Source organism: Gopherus evgoodei, chromosome 1, assembly GCF_007399415.2.
Source record: "Gopherus evgoodei ecotype Sinaloan lineage chromosome 1, rGopEvg1_v1.p, whole genome shotgun sequence".
Taxonomy (NCBI): Eukaryota; Metazoa; Chordata; order Testudines; family Testudinidae; genus Gopherus; species Gopherus evgoodei.
This window is the reverse complement of record NC_044322.1, coordinates 353,468,085-353,492,674: the sequence shown is the minus strand read 5'-3', so window position 1 is coordinate 353,492,674 and position 24,590 is coordinate 353,468,085. Positions and strand designations below refer to the sequence as shown.

At 44.3% G+C, this 24,590-nt stretch overlaps 1 protein-coding gene across 1 annotated transcript in view; it reads left to right on the top strand.

The window, feature by feature from the left end:
• Positions 1-24,389, top strand: part of CDC123 (cell division cycle 123) — a 94,306-nt gene extending 69,917 nt beyond the window's left edge. Inside the window, exons 11-13 of the mRNA XM_030568492.1 lie at positions 2,465-2,593; positions 17,318-17,455; positions 19,955-24,389. Of these exons, the coding sequence (XP_030424352.1) occupies positions 2,465-2,593; positions 17,318-17,455; positions 19,955-19,981 (294 nt within the window). The 3' untranslated portion in view covers positions 19,982-24,389. The remainder of the gene's footprint in view (positions 1-2,464; positions 2,594-17,317; positions 17,456-19,954) is intronic.
• Positions 24,390-24,590: the final 201 nt, after the last annotated feature.

Genomic DNA, 24,590 nt, shown 5'->3' with positions numbered 1-24,590 from the left:
AATGACACTAGCCAATATCTCCAGTCCCAGACATAACGCTAGGAATCAGCATCTTGCATCTCGACCTTCCGAAGACACCCAACCTGACAAACTTTGCATTGGATACCACATAATCATATTATAAGGATGAACATGGGGGTGCAATGTGTTCCCCCGAGGTACAGTGTGTCACACTCTCTCTACAGCTTGTATTTTCCATATTAACAAACTCTAGTTCTCTGAATGTGTTATGGTTTCAGTGCTATCATTTACCATAGTGAGCTTGTGCACTAGCCAGGGCCGACTCCAGGCACCAGCTAAGGAAGCATTTGCTTGGGGTGGCCAATACAAAGGGGCAGCACTCCATCCGCCACAGGGGCAGCATGTCTGGGTCTTCGGGAATTTGGCGGCGGGTCTCTCAGTCCGTCTCTTCCTCTTTGAGCTGCTGCCAAAGAGGAAGAGAGGGAGTGAAGGACTCGCCGCTGAAGAATGGAGCGGCGCAACTGAGCTACCGCTGAAGTGCCGTCGATCAGCTTTTTATTTTCCGCCACTTGGAGTGGCAGAAAACCTGGAGCTGCCCTGGCACTAGCTTATTGAAGCTTTATTTACTTGCAGTATGATTAATAAGTGTCATGATATTGCAACAAGGGAGACTCATGCAAAGCTGTGTGAAACTGGGTTCCATTTCTGTCTTCCATTTTCCCGGCCAGCAGGGCCTACAAGGGCTCCATAGGCAGCATGTTAAACTTGTAGTTGGGAGGGAGTGGGAGAGGAGGAGATTTCATGTTGCTCAGCAACAAAGCTGGTGTTTGCAGCTTTAAGAGGATATGGATGGAAGTTGTCACGTGTACCAAGGAGATTGAGGCCTGGTCTATACTTAGGTCAACATAGCTACTGCGCTTAGGTGAGTGAAAAATCCACACTTCTGAGTGCCATAGCTATGCTGATCTGGCCCTCATTGTAGTCCCCCGCCCCACCCATAGCTAGGTCAATAGAAGAATGTTTCCGTCAACCTACTTACTGTCACTCAGGGAGGTGGAGTTGCTATAGTGATTAAGGAAACCCCTTCCATTGCGTAGTCTGTGCCGATACTATGGGATTACAGTGGCATATCTACAGCACCATAGCTATGCTGCTGTAGCGCCCGTAGAGTAGACTGGGTTGGAAAGGATCTTCTGGTAGTCCTAGAGAAAGAGGACCTTGATGGAGTGGAGGGAAGGAATAGAAAATTAAATATGCCATGACCTAAGCTATCTAGTCTTTTGTTTTCAAATTGCACTGAATTATGGCTCTGGTGAATAACAAGGAAAACTCCTTGGTCACTCAAATATGGTACATATAGCATTTCTTCTACTTGGTAAATCTAGGCTTGTATATAATATCTAAATTGAGAGAATTCTTGCTACCATCTGATAAAGAGTAAATGCTTCATTGCAATCTAATTTGTCTTAAATATCAGAATAGGTAAGATTTTACTGAAAAGAAAGGATGGTCCAGTGCTTATGGTGCTAGCTTGAAACCTGAGAGATCCAGATTCAATTTCCTCCACAGACTTTCTGTGTGAGCTTGGGCATATCATCTTAGTCTTTGTGCTTTCTTTCATTCCTTATCTATACAATGGGGATAATAGTATGTCTGTACCTCACAGAGGCATTGTGAGGATAAATACACTAAGATTGAAACACTCAGATACTGTGCTAATGGCTGCATATACATAGTTTAGATAAATGCAAGTTAGTCTTTAAATTATCTGCCAAGTGGGATAGTGGTGACAAAGATGCCTTCCAAGTGCTTGACCAGGGTTTGAGTCCCACCCAATGCAGCACCAAATTTTGGAAATAAGTGAGGGTAATTAGTCATTGGGACAATTTATCAAGGGTTGTGGTGGATTCTCCATCAATGGCAATTTTAAATCAAGATTGGATGCTTTCCTAGAAGATCTGCTGTTGTTCAAACAGGAATTATTTCATGAAAGTTGTATGGCCTGTTACACAGGAGGTCAGACTAGATGGCTCCAGTGGTCCCTGTCCTTAGAATCTAAATGTCTTTCAATATGAAGGATCCCAAAGCATTTTAACAATTACACAGTATTCCTGAAAAGCAGCCATCTCCGGGGTAGGAAGTAGCCATCCTGCAGACTGCCACTGTATATAGCACTGTCACAAGATTGGTGTGAGGAAATGAACTTTTAGAAAAAGACATGTAGGGCAAATGCCTCTTGTCACCCAAAGTGTCAGGGGATCTCTAAGGTCTACACAGAGCAGACAGAATCTCTGTAAAGCCTAATCTGAAAGAGCCTTCCAAAGGAAAGTGCATAGAATTTGCATCAGTTTACATGACCTGTTTGACCTCTTATGAAAACTGTCTTCTAACAGCCCATGCAGTATGTTTTTGTTTCCACACTTAAGCAGATAATAATTTTCCCTCTTATTTCACATACACTCTTGTTTGTTGATATTTTATTTTCTTCATTGTTGTACTGCAGAGTAAGGTCTGGTTAATCGATTTTAACCCCTTTGGTGAAGTAACAGACTCTCTGCTGTTTACATGGGAAGAATTGACATCTGGGAAGAACTTGAAAGGTGACCATAGCGAAGGGGAGGCTATGGGACAGGTAAGGAAATATGGTAAAGAATAAGACTGCAGCATCAGAGAGATGGATTTAGATAACTCAAAAGGTGGTCTAGCCTCTGATTTTTGTCTTCAGTGTATTTAGGATGTGATCAGAAGCCTGTTAAAGTCAGTGGGTGCACTTCCGTTGACTTCAGTGAGCTTTATATCAGGCCCTTACATAGTAAACTCCCTGGGAGTAGGAGCTGTGTCTCCTCTTTGTCCGTACAGTGTTCAAGCTCAACAAATACATTTTTTATCTAGTTTTAAATGCAAAAATGGGGCTTCTGTTCTGCAGCCTTGACTAGATTTATAAGAAATTGTCCTAATATTTACCTTTGTTCCCTTTATCCCTTTACTCCTTGTTATTTGCACATATTGCACCTTAAACAATTTCTTTTTACTCCTTGGTATTTACCCTTTAAATATTTGTCCTTTTTCTTTATCACTTAACCAACTTCTGCTTCTAATTTAATCACCCCACCTCCATAATCATGTTTGTTTTTCTCTAAGCCTCCCACCAACTTCTTGATCTTCCTTGTATGGAGGAGCTGACCCCTAAGCCTAATATTGCAAGTGCAGTGTGACTGGAACTGTATAAAGAGGCTCTCACTTCCCTGCTCCATGTTGCAATTCCTCTGTAAAACCAAAATTCTGGTAGTAGGAAGAAAACACTTCATTTATCAGTCCTTTGGCATTCTTCCCATGTGACTAAAATGTAAGACTCAGTTCATCCAACATCAGTGCAACCCTTGGAGGTAGCATTTAAAATGTTGGTTCTCAAACCATAGATTACTGGTGCTTTGTGAAGCATTTGTCTGGTGATCTGTGGAGAAGTGGGTCGTCACATGGTGCTGGCCTTTCGTTCTTTTTCGAGTGACGATCCTTATTGTATTGTATTCCAAGGGTTACGCATGCACCCAGGGTGGCAGATTTTGAAAGTAGTGTCTGTTGGTCCATCCATGCACCCTGGCTCACCTTGAGCTTTTGTCTGAGGCGATAAAGGGCCGGGCAGACTGACCCACCTCTCCAGTTCCTTCTCCACCACATGGTCTGGCTCGGAACTTCCAGTGGCCGCCTCTCTGATGCACTTTTAAATAAAATAGTGTACATAGTTTGCCAGTTTTTAGACTAGTTTTGCCTGTTTATTGTAGTTTTATGATAATTTTAGTGCTTAGTTTAGATAGAGTTGGAGGGTGTTTTCTTTGACAACGCCCCCCCAAAGCCCCTGTACCCCACATGCGGGTACTGGACTTTGCCCAGGACTTCCGGCTTCAAACTCTGAACCTTCTGCCCATGCTTCTTCTTGGTCAATGACTAACACCATTGCTGCCTGTACTGCTTGGAGGAAGCTGACCTTGCATCCGAGCACAGAACTTGCCTATCTTTCTCCAGCCACAGCCGAGAAGGCCAGGCTCTCTGCCTCCAGAAACACTCTGTGGAGCTTGCCATGAGACCTCACTCAGACTCAGGCCTGGCATGGGCCGTGGGTGAACCGCCGGCTGGGAGAGGCTAGCCCCCGGTCGGACCCGCCCCCCTGCCTGAGGACCCACCCCCTTCCCCTGCTGGAGCCCCACCCACCCCCGAGCGCAGGGTGGGCAGCCCCCGAGGACAGGGCAGCTGGGCAGCACCTGGCCCTAGCGCCACCCCCCCCCCCAGCACTGTGTGGCGTCAGCCACCTCTAAGTCCCAGCCACCCCAGGACACTGCTTCCCTGAAGAGGAGCAGCCTGCCTGAACTGGGTCCAAGGGGGAAGGGCAGCAAGCAGGGCTTAGGGGAGGAGAATGGGCAGGGCCACGTTGGGCTCTCTGGGTAGGCACAGCCTTCCCCAATCTATGCGACCCGCCACCCATGCAGGCTGGGGAACCCTCTCATATACCGGCCCGAATCAGCAAGGAACACAGCTTTCACTACCACGCCCAAATCCGATGGTGGCAGAACCACCCGCGTGGGTGACCTAGTCAGGAGGCAAGGAAGCATACCCATAAGCCTAGGCCTGTCTTCCTCAAAATCGAAGAAAGTGGATTCTGCTTCCATGAGTTTGAGCCATGGTGACAGAACACGCGCTAAGTCCCATTGGCACAAGATGTCCCACGAACATTGGTATCTGGCAGTTCCGAGCACTGGACCATCAGTATCATAATCACCGGCACCCCACAAGACATGGGATCCCCTTATTCCGGGAAAGTCCATGGTGCCAGCACAGATACCAAGGAAGGAGAGTATGCCTCTTACACTTGGGATATCGAGAGCCATAGCTGCGATCCAGGATGTGTTTGCTTTGCCAGACATGGAGTCATCTTTCCCGTCAGTCCCCTCCATCTCTGGAGAGATCATTTCTCCACCACAGGATATACCCCAGGTATGGGACCTCTCACCATCTTCTCCAATAATCTACACTCTTTCACTGGTACCACCATTGGAACCCGAGTCCGCCTTCCCCTCCTCTGACAAATCAGAACTGGGAGAAGAGCCAACTATGTCTTATCACCCCTACGTACCTTCACCCTGGAAACATCTACCATCTCAACCACCACAGGGCCATTGGTATCCCATGCCATGGGGCCACCACAACCCTCGCTGGATCTGGCCTATTGGCCATAGTGAGGACCCTGGTCCTATTGCTCTGCTTCAGAACCAGCCTGGTCTTGAAAGGGAATTTTTTTCTGGCCTGGCTCCCTCTTACAGGTCCTTCCAGCAGATGCTCAGATCCAGTGGTACAGGAAGAACCTCTTGGTCCAGTCCCAGCAGTGCTGCTGGAACCAGCAAGATTTCCTTGCTTATCTCTAGATGAAAGCAGTGACTGCAGCATCCCCTTCCCTTCTGAATGATTTTCTGCAACAGTTCCTGAAATAGCCTGGAGTTGTGTTGGAATTCCAGATTCCCGTGGAAGAAATCCAAGACCCCCAGTGTAAGTTTCTGGATATCTTCCATACCTCAGGACCGGTCAGGACTGCACTACCACTTAATGATGCTATTCTGGAGCCTGTTAGGATGGTGTGGCACACCCCTTCCACATGCACAGCTACCCCCAAAAGGGCCAGAAAAAGTTACTATGTTACTGGCAAGGATGGGTCTGAGTTCCTTTTCTCACCTTCCACCAACTTCCTAGTTGTCCAGGCTGCAACTGAGTGAGCCAAACAGCACTCTTAATCTACACCAGCTGATAAGGAGGGTAAGTGTTTGGACCTTTTGGGACACAAAGTATTTTCCTTACGGAGCCTACAGTCCAGGTTTGTGAACTATCAGGTATTACTAGCCAAATATGGCTCCCTGAATTACAGTAAATTCAAGGAATTTACTGATAGCCTGCCACAACACAATCAAGCCTGTTTTCAGGTATTTGTTGAGAAGGGAAAGCTAGTATCCAGAACAGCCCTCCAATCAGCAGTGGATGCAGCAGATACCTCTTCCTAGGCTATGGCAGTGGCCATAGTTAAGCGTAGAGTCCTGGCTCCATTCTTCTGGTATTCCCGTGGAGGTACAGAACACTACTGAAGACCTCCCTTTCAATTAATCCCATCTTTTTTACCAAAAGACTGATGAATAGCTGCATACCCTCAAGGACTCCAGGGCCACCCTTCGCTCACTAAGCATTTACACTCCTGCCCCAAAGTGCAAATTCCACCACTAACCATCCACCCAACGTTATAGGTCTCTTCAATTCCACTCTGAGACCTTATGAGCCTCTAAGGAAAAGCGAAAAGAGACAGAGACCTCACCTCCTGGGGCCCCCTTCACAGGCTTTGGCATAGCTTCAACCTCCAGCCAAGGGTATTTCTGAAACAACCCTGTAAGCCACCAACCACTATGCCTACCACCTCACGACTCTCCAACCCCCTTTGGGGGTTGTTTAGCACTTTTTCCCCATGCTTGGAGTGTGATAACAGTGGACAAATGGGTTTGGACATCATCCACCATGGCTGTGCGATAGAGTTTGTCAGGCTACCTCATCCAAGACCCACCCTCCTGTCCCCCTTCAGGGATCACTCTCACAACAGCATTCTCGCCCAAGAGATGAATTCCTTATTACAGTGGGGAGCAATAGTATGTGTTCCCACGGAATATCGGGGAACAGGGTTCTAATCAACTTACTTCCTGATACCCAAGAGGAAAAGCAGATGGAGACTGATCCTTGATCTTTGCCATCTCAATCGCTTCATCCACAAACTCAAGTTCCGTATGGTCACACTGGCAGCATAGACTCATAGGTCAGAAGGGACCAATCTGATCATCTAGTCTGACCTCCTGCACAAGGCAGGCCACAGAACCCCACCCATCCAATTTTATAACAACCCCTATCCCAGGACCGAGTTATTGAAATCCTCAAAATTGGTTTGAAGACCTCAAGCTGCAGAGAAACCACCAGCAAGCGACCCGTGCCCCACGCTGCAGGGGAAGGCGAAAAGCCTCCAGGGCCCCTGCCAATCCGCCCTGGAGGAAAATTCCTTCCCGACCCCAAATATGGCGATCAGCTAAACCCTGAGCATGTGGGCAAGAGTCACCAGCCAGCACCCAAGAAGGAATTCTCTGCAGTAACTCAGTTCCCATTCCATCCAACATCTAACCGCAGACCATTGAGCAGACCTATCTGGTGGTAATCCAAGATCAATTGCCCAAATTAACGATCCTATCATAACATCCCCTCCATATACTTATCAAGCTTTGTCTTAAAGCCAGGAAAGTCTTTTGCCCCCACTACTTCCCTCGGAAGGCTGTTCCAGAACTTCACTCCCCTAATGGTTAGAAACCTTCGTCTAATTTCAAGTCTAAACTTCCTAATATCCAGTTTATACCCATTCGTCCTCGTGCCTACATTAGTACTAAACTTAAATAATTCCTCTCCCTCCCTAACGTTAACCCCCCTGATATATTTATATAGAGCAAGCATATCCCCCCGCAGCCTTCTTTTGGCCAGGCTAAACAAGCCAAGCTCTTTGAGTCTCCTTTCATAAGGCAGGTTTTCCATTCCTCGGATCATCCTTGTAGCCCGTCTCTGAACCTGTTCCAGTTTGAATTCATCCTTCTTGAACATGGGACACCAGAACTGCACACAGTATTCCAGATGTGGTCTCACCAACGCCTTGTATAACGGTACTAACACCTCCTTATCCTTGCAGGAAATACCCCGCCTGATGCATCCCAAAATCGCATTTGCTTTTTTAACAGCCGTATCACATTGGCGACTCATAGTCATCCTACTATCAACCAGTACCCCAAGGTCCTTCTCCTCCTCCGTCGCTTCCAACTGATGCGCCCCCAACGTATATCCAAAATTCTTATTATTAATTCCTAAATGCATAACCTTGCACTTTTCACAATTGTATTTCATCCTATTTCTATTACTCCAGTTTACAAGGTGGTTCAGATCTTCCTGAATAGTATCCCTGTCCTTCTCCGTGTTAGCAATACCCCCCAGCTTCGTGTCATCCGCAAACTTTATTAGCACATTCCCACTCTTTGTGCCAAGGTCAGTAATAAAAAGGTTAAATAAGATCGGTCCCAAAACCGATCCTTGAGGGACTCCACTAGTGACCTCCTTCCAGCCTGACAATTCACCTTTCAATACGACCCTCTGGAGTCTCCCCTTTAACCAGTTCCTTATCCACCTTACAACTTTCATATTCATTCCCATCTTTTCCAATTTGACTAACAGTTCCCCGTGCGGAACCGTGTCGAACGCCTTACTGAAATCTAGGTAAATTATATCTACCGCATTTCCTTTATCTAAGTAATCCGTCACCTTCTCAAAGAAGGAGATCAGATTGGTTTGACACGATCTACCTTTACTAAATCCGTGTTGCAATTCGTCCCAATTACCATTGACCTCTATGTCCTTAACTACTTTCTCCCTTAAATTTTTTCCAAGACCTTGCATACTACAGACGTCAAGCTAACAGGCCTATAATTACCCGGATCACTTTTATTCCCTTTCTTAAAAATAGGAACTACATTAGCAATCCTCCAGTCATACGGCACAACCCCCGAGTTTATCGATTGCTTAAAAATTCTCGCTAACGGGCTCGCAATTTCACGCGCCAGTTCCTTTAATATCCTCGGATGGAGATTGTCCGGGCCCTCCGACTTCGTCCCATCGAGCTGTTCAAGTACGGCCTCTACCTCAGTTGCGGTAATATCCACTTCCATATCCACATTCCCGTTTATCATCCCTCCATCATCGCAAGGTTCCTCACTAGTCTTATTAAAAACTGAAGCAAAGTACTTGTTTAGATGTTGGGCCATGCCTAGGTTATCCTTAACCTCCATTCCATCCTCAGTGTATCGCGGCCCCACTTCTTCTTTCTTTGTTTTCTTCCTATTTATTATTTGGCTGTAGAACCTTTTACTATTGGTTTTGATTCCCTTCGCAAGGTCCAGTTCAATGCGGCTTTTAGCCTTCCTCACTTTATCCCTACATGTTCTGACCTCACCAAGGTAGCTTTCCTTACTGATCCTGCCTTTCTTCCACTCCCTGTAAGCTTTCTGCTTTTGTCTAATCCCCTCTCTGAGTTGCTTGCTCATCCAGTTTGGCCTACAATTCTTGCCCATGGTTTTTTTCCCCCTTTCTCAGGATGCAGGCTTCCGACAGTCTCCGCAGCTGCGACTTAAAGTAATTCCAGGCCTCCTCCGCATTTAAATCCACTAATTCCTCAGTCCAATCCACTTCCCTAACTAATTTACTTAACTCTTTAAAATTAGCCCTCGAGAAGTCAAAAACCCTAATCCCAGATCTACATTTGTTTATCCTTCCATCTAGTTTGAACTGAATCAGCTCATGATCACTCAAACCAAGGTTGTCCCCTACCACCATTTCTTCTACGAGGTCCTCGCTGCTCACCAACACCAAATCTAAAATGGCATCTCCTCTCGTAGGTACTTTAACTACTTGATGAAGAAATCCATCCGCTATCACATCCAGAAAAATCTGACCGCTATTATTCTTGCAAGTACTCGTCCTCCAGTCTATATCCGGGAAGTTGAAGTCCCCCATAATCACACATTTCCCCTTTGTGTTTACTTCATTAAAGACATTAAAGAGGTCTCTATCCATATCCCAATCCGATCCCGGCGGTCTGTAGCACACTCCAAGCACTATCTCAGGGGAAGCTCTAGTTGCTTTTTTACCCAGTGTGATTTTCGCCCAGACAGACTCTGTCTTATCCATTCCATCGCTTCTTATTTCGCTACAGTCAATTTCATCATTGATGTACAAGGCTACTCCACCACCTTTGCCTTTCTTCCTGTCTTTTCTAAACAGCACATAGCCTTCAATACCCATGCTCCAGTCATGAGTACTATTCCACCAGGTTTCAGTTATCCCTATAATATCCGGTTTCACTTCCTGCACCAGTAACTCCAGTTCCTCCATCTTGTTGCCTAGGCTCCTCGCATTAGTGTACAGACCTTTTAATTTTCGGCCTTTGGCATCAGTGACATTCTTTCCCCCGTCGTGCAGAGACCTTTTACCACCAGCATCACCCGTTACTCTGGTTTCTACTCCACTATTCCTCCTTGGATCAAATCTTGGGACCGCAAGGGTATCCCCTCTCACTTTGTTTACTTTCCTCTCCAGGTTATATTCCGGCGTGGAGATCTCCCGAACATCTCCCAACCATCTCCCCCAACTTCCTAGTTTAAAGCTCTCTTGATGAGGTCGGCGAGCCTCCATCCTAGAATTCTATTTCCCTCCTTGCTTAGATGAAGTCCATCCTGAGCGAACAGTTGTCTATCCGTAAACGCTTCCCAGTGACCGTACATCCCAAAGCCCTCCTTATAACACCACTCCCTAAGCCATCTGTTGATCGCCATAATCTTGTCACTCCTTCGTCGCCCCGCTCTAGGAACCGGCAGAATCCCACTGAAGATCACCTGAGCCTCGATGTCTTTGAGCCTCTTCCCCAGTCTGGCATAGTCCTCCTTGATACAGTCCAGCGAGTAACTAGCCGTGTCATTCGTTCCCACATGAAGGATAATCAACGGATTCTTACCCGCTCCCGCTAAGATCGTATTCAGCCTCAGGTCCACATCCTGTATCTTAGCCCCTGGCAGACAGCACACCCTTCTGTTCTCCCGATCAGGTCTAGTTACAGGCCTTTCTACTCTTCTCAGTAAAGAGTCTCCAATCACGTAGACTTGCCTTTTCCTGGCGACAGTGCGATTCTGCGGTCTATCCCCCACAGCAGGTGGTCGCAATTCCTTTTGATTTGTATTCACCCTTACAACCCTCCTATGGCTCGTACTTGGTGTCGCCTCCATCGACTCCTCCCCTCCTTCTGCAGGACTAGCTGCTCGCCTCTTCTTCCTCGCCCTTTGTCCTTCAGCAGCCTGCTGTGCTCCATCTTCATTTCCCAACTCTGCAAACCTGTTCCTGAGTTCTATTTCTCCATCGCTGGCCCGTCTTTTCCTCTGCCTGGTTCTCCTAGTCACATGCTTGCACCGTCCACTTTCCTCACCCAGCAGCCCCTCCTCAGAGTCCTTTGGTCCTGCTTCTATCCGCTCGTCTGAGCTTGTCCCCTGTGCCTCATTATGTCTGTGTTCCATCATCTGCTCAAATCCCCTTCTAAACTCAGCCAGAGTTTCCACCTGCATCTCCAGTCCCCTTACCTTTTCCTCCAGCAGCTCTATCAGGCGGCACTTCATGCAGATGAAACTCCTTTCAGGTGCTCCCTCTAGGACCATGTACATGCCGCAGCTACCGCATCCGGTCATCCTCGGTGTGTCTGCACCTGCTACCTCCGCCTCCATCGTAGCGCTCCAACTCTGTGCCTGGCAATCCACGCCTCCCATCGCACCGCAGGCCACCAACAAGTGTTGGGCTGCTGGCAGACCCCTGCCTCTTCCCTAGTCTGCCTTCCTGGTTCCTCTGCCTTGGTCTCCCCTGTAACCTCCCCCTGGAAACTCCCACTGAAACTCCCCAGTTATTCTGTCCTTGGAGAAAGGCATATGGTTTGCAGCTCTCAATATGAAGGATGCTTATTTTCACATAGATATCCATCCGCTCCACAGATGTTTGAGATTCACAGTGGGCACCCATCATTTCCAGCACAGGGTGCTCTCCTTCGGGATAGCCACTGCTCCCAGGGTCTTCACCAAGATCTTTTACGTCATAACATGGTGTCCTTGTGTTTCCATGTCTTGACAACTGACTTCTAGCCGTGCAATCAAGGCATCAACCTCCATGTTGCTCAACTTTCTCTCATCACTCAGAGTCAGCATCAAGAAATTGATCCTAGACCCCATATAGTTTTTGGACTTCATAGTGATTACCATCAGTTCGGTCATGGCATGAGTCTGTTTACTAGCAGACAGGTTCCAAGTGTTAAGCAACATCATAGCTCGCATCATGAGCTACCCACATATTTCAGCCAGGATTTGTCGGTCCGTCCTCAGTCACATGGCTTCACGTACATGTGTGACCCCCTTTGCACGACTCCACCTTTGATACCTTCAGTCATGGCTCCAGTCCGTTTACCTGCCAAGCTGCCACCCCATGGCCTCTATGCTGACAGTCCCCACCATGGTACTATCATCCCTTCAATGACAGTTGGACACACATTGTATATACGTGGGAGTTCCCTTTCTTCCCTCCTCCCCAGAGAAGATTATCACTGATGCATCCTTGATGGGTTGAGGAGACTCCCAGAGAATCCAGGATGCACTTAAACATCCTTGAACTCCGAGCTGTCAGAATAACATGCCTTCATTCACTCCCACTGTGTTCTCATCATGTCACTACCACCACCACTGTGTTTTCCATCAACAAACGTGGAGGAATGAGACTGTCCACGCTATGCACAGAGGCAACCAATCTCTGGACTTGGAACATCAACCACCAAATTCTCCTATGTGTAGCCTTTCTTCCTGGGACACAGAATGTATGTGTGGATTCAGTCATCAGACATTTTGTGATTGACCACAAGTGGGAAGTTCACAATTCGGTAATACAGTACATCTTGCTCAGTGTAGGAGCCTAACCACAGACCTGTTCACCTCACTGGGGAGCAGCAAATGCACAATGTACTGCTCCAGGGGAGCCCTCGTCCACTGCTCTCAGGACAACGCCTTACCACTCCCTTGGTCAGACCAATTTAGCTACGCATTTCTTCCACTACCAGTCCTACCTTGAGTACTCCACAAGACAAAGTAACAGTAATTCCGATCACCCCCTACTGGATCAGACAATTCTGGTTCCCCAACCTTCTCTGCATGTCATCCAACCCATCAGTTCCCATCCCCAGCCATCCAGTTCTGTTGTCCCAATGCAAAAGCAAGATCAGATATCCCAGTCCACATGCACTATGCCTCTGAGCATGGTATTTGGATGGGCATCTGCCTTAAAGCTAACATGCTCTTCGGTGGTACAGAAAATCCTTTCTAGCATCAGGAAAGACTCCAGCAGATGTTGTTACCGGGCTGCGTGGCAACATTTTTCATCCTGGGCTCAATGAAAAAGTTTTTCATCAGAATCAGCAGGGATCCCTCTCATACTGGACTACTTTCTGTCATTGAGGTCATCAGGTCTCACTGTCAACTCTCTGAAAGTATACCTGGCAGCAATTAGTGCATTCCACCCTCCAGTGGAGGGTTCCTCTATCTTCACACACCCACTAACCACCAGCTTCTGGAAAAGGGTTACCAGAATCTTCCCACCTGTCCAACATATAGTACCTCAATGGAACCCGAATCTTGTTCCTCTGTGCTAACGAAGCCGCCCTTCAAACTCTTAACATCATGCTCTGGCCCTCCTTTCCATGAAAGTCACCTTCCTTGTTACTATTGCCTCAGCGAGAAGAGTTGGCGAACTGGAGCCATGATGGCAGACCCACCTTTCAGTTGTCCACAAAGATAGTCTTCCTATGACTACATCCTGAGTTCTTACCAAAAAAGGTTTCACAATTTCACATTAGTCAAGCCATTCATCAACCTGTTTTCTTCCGAAAACCACATGCATCTGCAAAGGAGTGTTGACTTCACTCCCTCAGTGTTTGCTGAGCTTTGGTGTTCTACCTCAGAGAACGAAACCCTTCAGGAAGTCCCCTACACTGTGTTTGTTGTGATAGCACAGACACTCAAGGGGCAGGGCATCTCCACCCATTGAATCTCCAAATGGATTTCAGGTTGTATTAAATTTTGCTACCAACTATCGAGTCTACCTCCCCCTACAGGGATACGGCCTCCCTTCAGAACGTGCCACTCATTGACATATGTAAAGCAGCCAGCTGGATTTCCGTACACACCTTCACTGCACACTAGGCAGGACTCGGCAGCAGATGCTTCCTCCGCACTACTATTCCATCCTCATCCTGTCACCTTCCTCCAAATTAGGTATTGCTTGTTAATCACCCTCAGTGGAATACAATAGGGACCATCACTCAAAGAAGAGGAGGTTACTTACCTGTAACTGGAGGTTTTTCAAGATATGTAGTCCCTATCAGTATTCCACTCCCCATCCTCCTTCCCCTCTGCTGTGGATCTGCCAGATTCGCAGTGGAGAAGAAACTGGAGATGTGGTTGGTCCGCCATGCCTTTTATCGCCTTGGATGGAAGCACCAGGCAAGCCCGGGCGCATGCGTGGACCAACAGACATTACTTTCAAAATCTCCAACTCCAGGTGCATGTGTAATCCTTGGTGGAATACAGATAGGGACTACACGTCTTGAAGAGCCTCCAATTACAGGTAAGTAACCGCCTCTTTCTAGCTGCTAAACATTAGAAAATGTCAGAACACATTATGCTTTCCTTAGCTTACCCTTATATGGGAGCAATTGCTCTAGATGCTACAAAGAAACTGCAAATGAAGTGGAGATAGGTGGACTGTGTGGTGGTGCACAAGACATTAAGTTGTAGCCCACATGATATGAAAAGATTTGAGAGCAGCTCTGTCCTTTTGTTTATTACCTGAATAATTCAGTGTGTGTTATGTCCAAGGAGATGTGGTTTAGCTATTAGTCAATTTTGAGGGGCTTCACTTATCTTACATGTGTGCAAACCAGATGTTTTGTGCAGCTTCCTAGTGTAAACTGGAATGAGAAGTAGAATGGCTTATCTTGTTCTAATTCCAGCTCAGCAACTAAGTCTACTGATTCTGTGTAAAATTGCTGGATCTCTTTGCCTCCATGTGTAAAATGAGGAAACTTACTTACCTCTCATGCCACTCATAGAGCACTTTGAAGATTGACCATGCTATAAGGCTGGGGTTCTCAACCTTTTCCTTTCTGAGGCCCCCCAACATCCTGTTAAAAACTCCACAGCCCCCTTCTGCCACAACAACTGTCTTTCTGCATATAAAAGCAAGGACCAGCGTTAGAGAGCAGCAAGCAGGGCAACTGCCCAGAGCCCCACACCATAGGGGGCCCCATGAAGCTGAGTTGCCCAGGTTTCAGCCCTGGGTGGAGGGGCTCAGGCCTCTGGGCTTCAACCCCATGCGGTGGGGCTTCAGCTTTCTGCCCTTGGCCCCAGCAAGTCTAATGCCGGCCCTGCTTGGCGGACCCCCTGAAACCTGCTCATGGCCCTCCAGGGGCCTTGGACCCCTGGCTGAGAACCACTGCTATAAAGTTACATATCACTGTTTGTGAAACTAAAAGGGAGATGGGGCTACCCGGAACTTAGGGCTAGCAGTGGAAGCTTAAAAAAAATATTTTGGTTTCAACAAATATTTGCTGCCTAAGTCTTGACCTTAACTTTGGCAGGATTTTACTTGTAAATATGGATTTAAATCGGAAGCCCTTACTGAAGGGGGATTTAAGACTCTTGATGCTAGAAATTATATGCTTGATCCTGGTGTTCAGATAGGCTTTTTAGCTGAAGACCCAACAGCCTTTTCTAAAGTTCACTGTCAGAGGGGAAGCCCAATCATTATGGCACTGTTACTTCTTATTTACTTAATCAATACTGTATCAATAGTATTAAAATAGTGAGTGTCCGATTAGAGGCTTGAGGTGTGGAGAGATCTAAATATTTAACAGCATTTTAATTTCCACCCATAAGTGGTCAGAAGTTTTTTTTTTTTTAATAGGAAACCCTAGTATCTGTGAAAGCTCCTGTCATGGGGCAATCCCCACCTGGAATGCCCTCCTGTAGCAGGCCATGACACAATAGTTGCACCTGCCTCAGTTTCCCTATCAGAGTCCCCAGTAGCTCCATTGGAAGCTTTCTTGCCCCAGTGTAGCGCTCCAGGGGGCCCGTTTATTATAAAAACATAGTGCAAAATAGTCCTTTACAAAAGTCCCTAAACATTGTCCATTTCTCTAGCATAGTCCAAACAGTACAGACAACACCAAGTCTAGCCTCAGTGTCTCTCACTCCCAGATTTTAGCCCTCGCTGGTCCTCTGGCTTCAGCTCTCTGGCTCAGAAAGCCAGCAGGTATCTCCCTCTATTGCTCTGGCTTCTGTGATAATTCTTCCCTCTTTTCATGGAGAACCTGCAGAGAGCTTTCTGCTGTCTGTGCTTTTCCACGGAGACCTCTTCCAGTCAGCAACAGGCAGCTCTCACCTGCCCTTTTCCCCCACTGGACCAGGCCGTTCTCATCCACCCATTTTGCTGACTGATTCACTGTTGTCAGGCTCTCGGGTAGCTCAGACTCACCAGGTCTCTCTCCCCTCTTGTCATAACATTTTTTCCCAGATCTGGACCTTAGCGTCCAAAATATGGGTGTTAGCATGAAAACCTCCAAGCTTAGTTACCAGCTTGGACCTGGTAATTGCTGCCACCAGACAGGAATTATACAGTGCCTAGCTCACTGTGATCTCCCCAAAACCTTCCCTGGGGGACCCCAGGACTCAGATTCCTTGAGTCTCACAACAAAGGGGAATAAACCATTTCCCTTTCCCCTCCAGGTGTTCCCTCCGTGGGTTCCTGGAGAGATACACAGAAGCAAGCTCCGTGAATCTAAACAAAGGGATTCTACCCTCCCTGTTTCCAGTCCTGGAAACACAAGTACTGAGAGAGCTAATCTCTTTTCCCCCTCACCCAGAGGGTATGCAAAGTCAGGCTTAGTAAATCTAACACAAAGAGATTTTCCCCCTGACTTCTTCCTCCCACCAATTCCCTGGTGAGCTGCAGACTCAATTCCCTGGAGTCCCCACTAAAGAAAAACTCCAACAGGTCTTAAAAAGAAAGCTTTATATAAAAAGAAAGAAAAAGGACATAAAATATCTCTGTAAAAAGGTGACAATATACAGGATCAATTGCTTAAAGGAAAAAAATGAATAAACAGCCTTATCCAAAAAGAATACAATCCAGCAACTACACACATGTAAATACAGAAAAACAATATAAACCTATTGTCTTACTATTCTTGTACTTACAACTTGGAAACAGAAGATTAGAAAGCCTGGAGATAGAAAAATCACTCTCAGAGCCGAGAGGGTCAGACCCAAGACAAAGAACTCACACCCAAAACTTCCCTCCACCCAGATTTGAAAAAGTCTTGTTTCCTGATTGGTCAGGTGTTTGGTTCCCTGTGTTAACCCTTTACAGGTAAAAGAACATTAACCCTTAGCTATCTGTTTATGACACCTCTAGGGCCCAGGTGACCTCTTGTAAGATGAACCAGGAGGCAGCTTCATTTTAAAGGACCAGTGTCACTCTGTGATGATTCCATTTTTAGTATACTGAATAAACTCAATACCAGAGCAATTGAAACGGTGTTACCAGTAGTTGAAAAAAATGAATGTGTTTAATTGTAGTTAGACACTTTAAGGTTTTTTTTAACCTGTCTTTCTCTAAGGACTATCCAGCATTCCGCTGTACAAACAGCGAAGTGACCGTCCAGCCTAGCCCTTATCTGAGCTACCGATTGCCAAAGGACTTTGTAGATCTTTCTACTGGAGAAGATGTTCACAAACTAGTTGATTTTCTCAAACTGGTAAGCAAACTGCAATGGAGGGATTTCTGACCATGGAGTCTGTAAAACAGGTGTACTAAAGCACATAGAATTATGGTATTCTGATATAAAAGGATTACAGCATTCGGCTTGTAAAATAAAGATTTTTTTTTTTAAGAGAGAGAGAGAGGTGTGTGTATGTGTGTGTATTGTTGGACTGATTTATTGTTTTTACTTGTAATAACCAAGAACAAACTGTCACTTTATTATTACCTTACTTTAGGCAAAGCTACTGCATAATATAGAATATGAAAATGTTACTGGAACACATGCGCACTTTTTTGTTGAAAGATAAATATAGGCTAAGTGGAAATGTGCTATTTGAATGGCTGAAAGCTAAAAAGCTTAATTTGTTTAATACCAAAAGAATATTGTAATGTCACAAGAAGTTTTAAACACTTTAAGCAGTTTTTACTTCAAGCAAACTTAATTTCTCAGTTCTTTTTTCAACAAATATACATGACATGTTCATAGGCTGAAATGATCTTTTTTCCTCCTTTCAACCACTTTAGGCAGTTTGAAAGATTTTAACCAAGAGTAGTGCTCTATGCAGCAGCAGTCTCTCACGTGGTCAAACTGCCAACCACTCACAACTTTGTAGGTCAACACAAATGATCCAAATTACAGGCTTCAGAACAGTGCCACGTGCTGTGAGATTCACTTTTTACATGTTATTTGTCTTAGACTGAAGTCCTTCAGGGCAAAGATTGTCTCTATTCTCTGGATGATTATATATAATAAAAGCAAATTGGTGCTTTTTCCAGTCTAGTTTGCAATGTTCCCCACTTCCATTGGAAGACTATTCCACAGTCTAATAGTACTTGCTATCAGAAATCTTTTTACATCCATTGTAACTTCCCCCTTTTCAATTTCATCCTATTACTTCTAATTATACTCCTTTTGTACCAGCACAAATCTCTTCCTTTCTTCCTTACCAATAGTGAAAGATCTAATGCTCTGTCTCCGAGATTTTGCAGGCAGGTAAAGCCCAAGGATTTGTTTGCCATCAGCCATCTATAAAACTCCAAGTATCCTCAATATTAGTCATCAACAGTTATCCTTAAAATACTTTTTTGATGGAAAATTCCTGACTAGCACTGCTCATTAGCCAACTTGTACTCTAGTCCTCAGGCAGGCAGCCCACACTATCAGGGTTTGAATGAATCTCTGTTCTGACCTTCTAATGAAGGTTAATTACTCATTGGCCCTTGGGCACAGTATTAGGGATAAATAGGCCCTCAGTATGGTGTACTCTGAAGTCTCATTAACAAAAATGTAGCTAAAAATTTCTGTTTTGGTGAATCCTCTCGGTAGAGAAATATACTCGAGGATCCATGAGTTGAGTGGCACTTTATAGTGAGGTTTTGAAGAGCACGATCTTCTTATGCTCAAACCAAAACTAATTATTAGTACCTGAAGTCACCTTTCCAGCTATGCAACTTTGCAGGTCCTGATTGTATAGGAGTGTAAAATGAAATAACTTCAGTTCTCAGAAACGTTCACAGGAGGCTGGCAGTGTTAGGGGCTGTGGTAATGACCTAACAGTGACTCTCTTGTCTGCTAGTAATATGTATTGTGAAGTTCAGCTATGAGCTAGAAGGATCAGAATTTGCATTTTGAATCCATGATATTGAGGCTTATCCAAAACTTGTTGCACTAGCCTATGATGCAGGCATTTTCAGCTGCTAGCTGAGAAGCTTGCTAGAGGGACTGCAGAACCCATTGCCGTCTCATCATAAGGTGCCCTAAAAAGAGTTAAGAGGAAAATAGATTGCATTGTCCCAGGGCCAGAAGAAAACCTTTAATATGTGTTCCTCTGAGTGGGAGGGGGGTGCATTATGAAAAATTTGCAAGTGCAGCCTTCCCCAAAGCCTAAGCAACAAGCCAAGCCCATTAATCCGATTAATGTACTATCTTCAGCAAGCTAACATTCAGGATCTCTCGCTCAGGCAGTGGCTGATGGGAACACTATCTAATCTGTATAGGTTTTTGTGGTGCACCTATTGCTGAGATCTGTGTATTTCTCGTGTGAAAGTCACATAGGGAAGTTTTGCATCAAGCTGCCTAGATAGATAGTGATGAGCCTTATGAAAACCTAGACTCTTAGTGGTAGGTCATCTGCTTTGCAGGGTGGTACAACCAGCAGCTTGTCACACCTAGAGACTTTCCAGTTTCAGGATCCAATGCAAGATGCACCTATGTGGTCAGTTTTTTCTTTGATGGTGAATGTTGGTATTACCCTGGCTGTAATTCTCAGTTTTCCAGAGTTCTTATTTAGGGGAGCATTTGTATTGGTTGACATTGGGATGTGACAGATTTTGTTCCCTATTGTAAATAAAAACCTGTGGTGGTTTCCAATAGGGAACAGAATCTGCCGCATCCCAGTGTCAGTCTTTGGAAAATATATGTAATGTTAGGTTGGTGCCTTGTTTAAGATAAGTGTATCTAACACTGATATGAATTTTCCTGTTTCCTTGACAGAAAAGAAATCAGCAAGATGATGACTGAGGAACCATGAAGTGTAAGATGAAATTAAAAACAAGAAATTTGGCTAATTAAGGCCAAATAATAGAGTAGCTATTCAACGGCCATCAATTTAAAGAATTACCTGCTTTTTATATTCATTTGAAACAACAGAAGAGATGCTGATTCAATGTGTGTATTGGTTTAATAAATACAAATTTTAGGAACCCATTCTGGTATGGTGACATGGTACATTGGCCTGTGTTGTATGATACAACATCTTTAGATTTCAAGCTAGATGCTTGTACAAATGGCCTGATTCAAGCAAGTCAGGGTCTGTGTACATCTGAGTAATCAAATCCCCATTCTTGAGGATTGTGCTCACCCAAGTTGTTGAGGTTTACTGAAATTGTAAGACTTTCATTCATGTGCTAGTACATCCTACAAATTTAACTCTTGTGCAGTCAAAATGTCAAGTATCTCTCCTGCTTAGACACATTTTAAAGCACAGTTGTTTCTGTAGTTGTAGGGAAACAACAACAAAAAAAATTACTTTACCTTAGTAAATTTACTTTGTTTTGAGAACACTTTTGTTGTTTTTATAGAAGAGAAGGTTGAGAAAAAATATTTTTTTCTCAGTAAAGACCACCAATAGTGTATTTCACATTAAAGAAAAAATAGATTTAACTCATTATGTTGGCTAAACAATTTACCAACAAATGTGGATGTCATTCATTTTTTTCTAAATCGTGACAGCACTGTGAAATGAAGTCATGTTTTTCAGAGTGCAGATGTAGTCAGGAAATTTGCAGAAATGGGGCACTTCAGAAACCAGTTTCATATTTGAAACTGAGTTTTATTCCTTCAGTATAAGTCTCAAACAATCAGCTGTGGCTTCATACAGTGAAGTAAGCCTGTGTTTAAGTGTGGACTCAGTTCTGCTCCTATTGCATCCAGTGGCCAAAATCTCTGCCTTTGATGGGGAAAGGATTGGCCCTGGATTTTGGATTCATTTGGTGCTTCACCCCCTCTAGTGATAGGAGGCAGCTTGATGCAGTGACTATGAAGCTAGGAAACCTGAGTTCTCTTCCTAGATTTGTTACGAACTTGCCAGAGTGTCAAATAATTTGGGTAACTCCATTTTTGGGTGTCCAACTTGATAGGTGGGGCCTTATCTTCAGGGGAACACAGCATACTCATGTGCAGTTGAAGTGCATACAAGCTGCAGTTGCTCGTTGGCTCTGAATATCTGATCCTAATTTGTCTCAAACTGGCCATCCAAAAATTAACAGCTATTTTAAGAAATTTAGTTCTTTGCCTCGCTGTTCCTCAGTTTTTCTATAAAAAGGTAGATAATACTTAGAAAATTGGTCACTGCTCATCCTTTTGTGGTTTTAGTTTTGAGTGATCACTACTTGGGGCATAGGGCTGTACAGATTGTACATCCTGATCAACCATATATGCTCTTCAAACATGCATCTTGAAGATTGCTGTCTTTGATATGGGGGAAGTAACAGGCAATGGCTCTTGCAGTCTGAAATTACAAAATGTTTCTTTCTGAAGCTTGAGGTGCATATTAAAGAGTTGCCATTTAAGCATGAGATATCAAAGGTTGCTAAATCAGGAAGGAATTACTTAAAGTAAACCTTGAAGGAAATGTTCAGAAAATTCATATATTTTAAGGCCGGGGGGTGGTGAGGGAGGCAGGCGGAGGGGTTATTAGGATCATCCAGTCAGACCACCTGAATAATACAAACCATAGACTTTCTCCAAAGAATTCCTGCATTAAGTCCATAACTGCTGGTTGTGTTTGAGCATGCCTGTAAGAAGACACCCAACCTTCATTTAAAGACTTCAAGCACTGGAGAATCCACTCTCACTGTTTGTCTTCAGCTTCCAAGACATTGGATCTTGTTATAACTTTTTCTGCTAGATTGAGGAGGTCTATTCTCAGAAGTCTTCTTGTAGCACTCATAAGGGAAGGTCATAACATTCTTCTGGAGGTACTGTACTTAAAGACCATGAGAGGAATTAATGATAATTCTCTTTTTGGTCAGACAGAGGTAGACAGGGTGTCAATACCATTGCCCCAGGACAATATTAACCTCTCCAATCCTCTATTTGAATATTTGTCTTTCACATGTAGCAACCCCTTTAGTCCTACATCAGGTCATAGATTAATTTCTACACAGAACCATGATAATTACTGAAATACAAGAATCCATTTCATCAAGCCCATGTTCATGAGTGAATAGTTCTATTGACTACTTATGTGGATGAGGGCTGTAGGATCAGATCCGTACATTGTACAATTAAAAATATAAGCAAACATTATTTTAAGTGTGAAGTATGTAGTAAGTATAAGTAAATTATTAGAGAATGGAGGTAGGTGCATGCAGGGTAGTTGTACAGACAGTGAAAAGACACTTTGCTAACTAGTAACATCTTTTATAAAATGGTGGAATTGCTCAGGATCTGAGCTATGCATCATCTCAGTGGGACAGTCATGGTTCTTGGATTGCAGTTCTTCCTGACGTGCTAAGAAAATTCTCCCCCCATTATGCCTCCGTCAGTAATAGCTGTGTTTAATTTCTCCACTGGACAGCAGTCTTAACAATATTCCACTGAACTCCTCCATTAAAAACATTACCTCTTTTAAAAAATTACCGAGAGTAAAAGTTACCTGCAGTCCAGTGTGCCTACTTAATGAAGAGGAATGTAGCCTTACGCCTTCCCTTGGCCATTCGGCTCTCTTGTAGTTCCTTTGGTTCATTTGCTTTCCTAATATCCCCCTCCTCTTTCCTAATCCCACTGATAAATGGTTTGATTAATCTCAACATCAGAAGAAACAGAAAATATTATATTGAACAGAACCAAAAAAATCACCTTGCTCTGCATAATATTTTATATGATTCAGATTTGTAGATTTCATTTCTGAGTGTGCTGCTTTGCCATGTCTGGAAAGGGAAGTATGAATGATGGAAATATTCTCCCCCCTGTACCACCTCATTTGGCAGAATGAATACCACCTGTTGGATTCTAGACACCTTGTATGGCCATAAAATTATCCTTGTGAACATATCCAACATTCTCAGTCAGGCACTCTGTGTAAATCTTTCACAAATCTTTCTGTGCCCATGTATGGCTGACACCCAGGACACCATAGTAAGCATAGTTGAGACCCAGTGAGACCCGGCTGAGTGAGAATATAGACATTAGGATAAGAGTCACAACATAGCCTTTAATTGGCAATGCATAGTGCCATGACATCCTAAAGAATGTGGCATCTCCTCATTGGTCACTAACTCTGTGTAAAGGCTCTTTTGGAAGGTTTATAAAAGGCTAGCAGACCCTTTGCATGTAGTGAGATCTTGGGTAGCATTTTTACTATTAAATACTTATTACAGTAACACCCAGAGGATCAGGGCCATATTATGTGTGATGCTGCGCAAACAAAGAGCATCTGTGTTGCTTGTCATTTTACAAAGGAGGGGGGAGAGGACAGATATGTCTTGCATATACATACATGCACTTATTCTGTTTTGTATTTTATAAATATCAGCTTTCCCAACTGCCCATCAGCCTTTCGCCATCCTTGGGGAATTCTTGTAGGTGTCAGGGGCAGAAAGTTGGCGTAGCAGAGAGGGTAAAAACTGGAAGATCAGTTCCGTGCATAAGGCACAGCAGAGGAAAGCATGGATCTTTGTAGGAGGAGGAGACAAGCCATCAATGCTGGCATTGTTGGTAGAATGGAAATGGGCAAACATAGATAAAAATTTGCTTCCTTAGTACACATTTAAGCTAGTTCCTTTTAGTGTGCTGAAACAACTCTTGATGTCTCTTTTCTAGCTGGAGGGGAAGGATATCTGGCTGAATGACATCTGCTAGTGTGGCAGCCAAAATGTAAATAAGCAAATCAGCCTGGCAAAGTTCTTCATTCTGAGGTGTCAGGGTCCTGCAGATAGGGCTGTGTTTGGATAGCATTTCTCCTCAAACTTCTCATTTTAGGAAAAACACTGGAATAGAATACTTATCTTTAGGTCTTTGAGATGGTGCTTAGAAGTATAATTGCAGGGCCACAGTCACACAGCTTTTGACACATGGTGAGCCCTAGATAAATCCTGACATTAGAGGCTTGGTATCAGTGTGCTTTAAATAAGTTTAGATCATTTTTACCCTATATACATTTTAGGCTTAAACTGTGGCTCTTCAACAGTATCATGAAACTCCTTTCTAAACCTTTTAACGTGTTGGGGGGGCGTTCTTTGGGATGGTTTAATTTGTTTTTTTGTTGGTTTGTTTTAAATAATGAAAACTCAACCAGAAATTGGATTTGTAGCTCCTTTGTTACTGATGAATTTTGGTAGCTACCTCAGAAGAATACAGCCTTCCATGTCATACGCTAGTCCTGAGACTAGATGTAAATAAAATTGCATCTCTCTGCATAACACAATTGTGGGATTCTTGTTTTCTGAGATGTTTTAAATGTATGCTAAATATTGCACAATATTGGTAAAGTATGAAATATACTGTCTAGTTCCTGCAAAACACTTATCATTGTCATATCTGAGAATATCCAAAGTCACTTAAAAAAAAAATCTGATCTTCATCCTTGTGCAGGAGGAAAATTTGAATAGGTAGAGTGTGCGGGTGG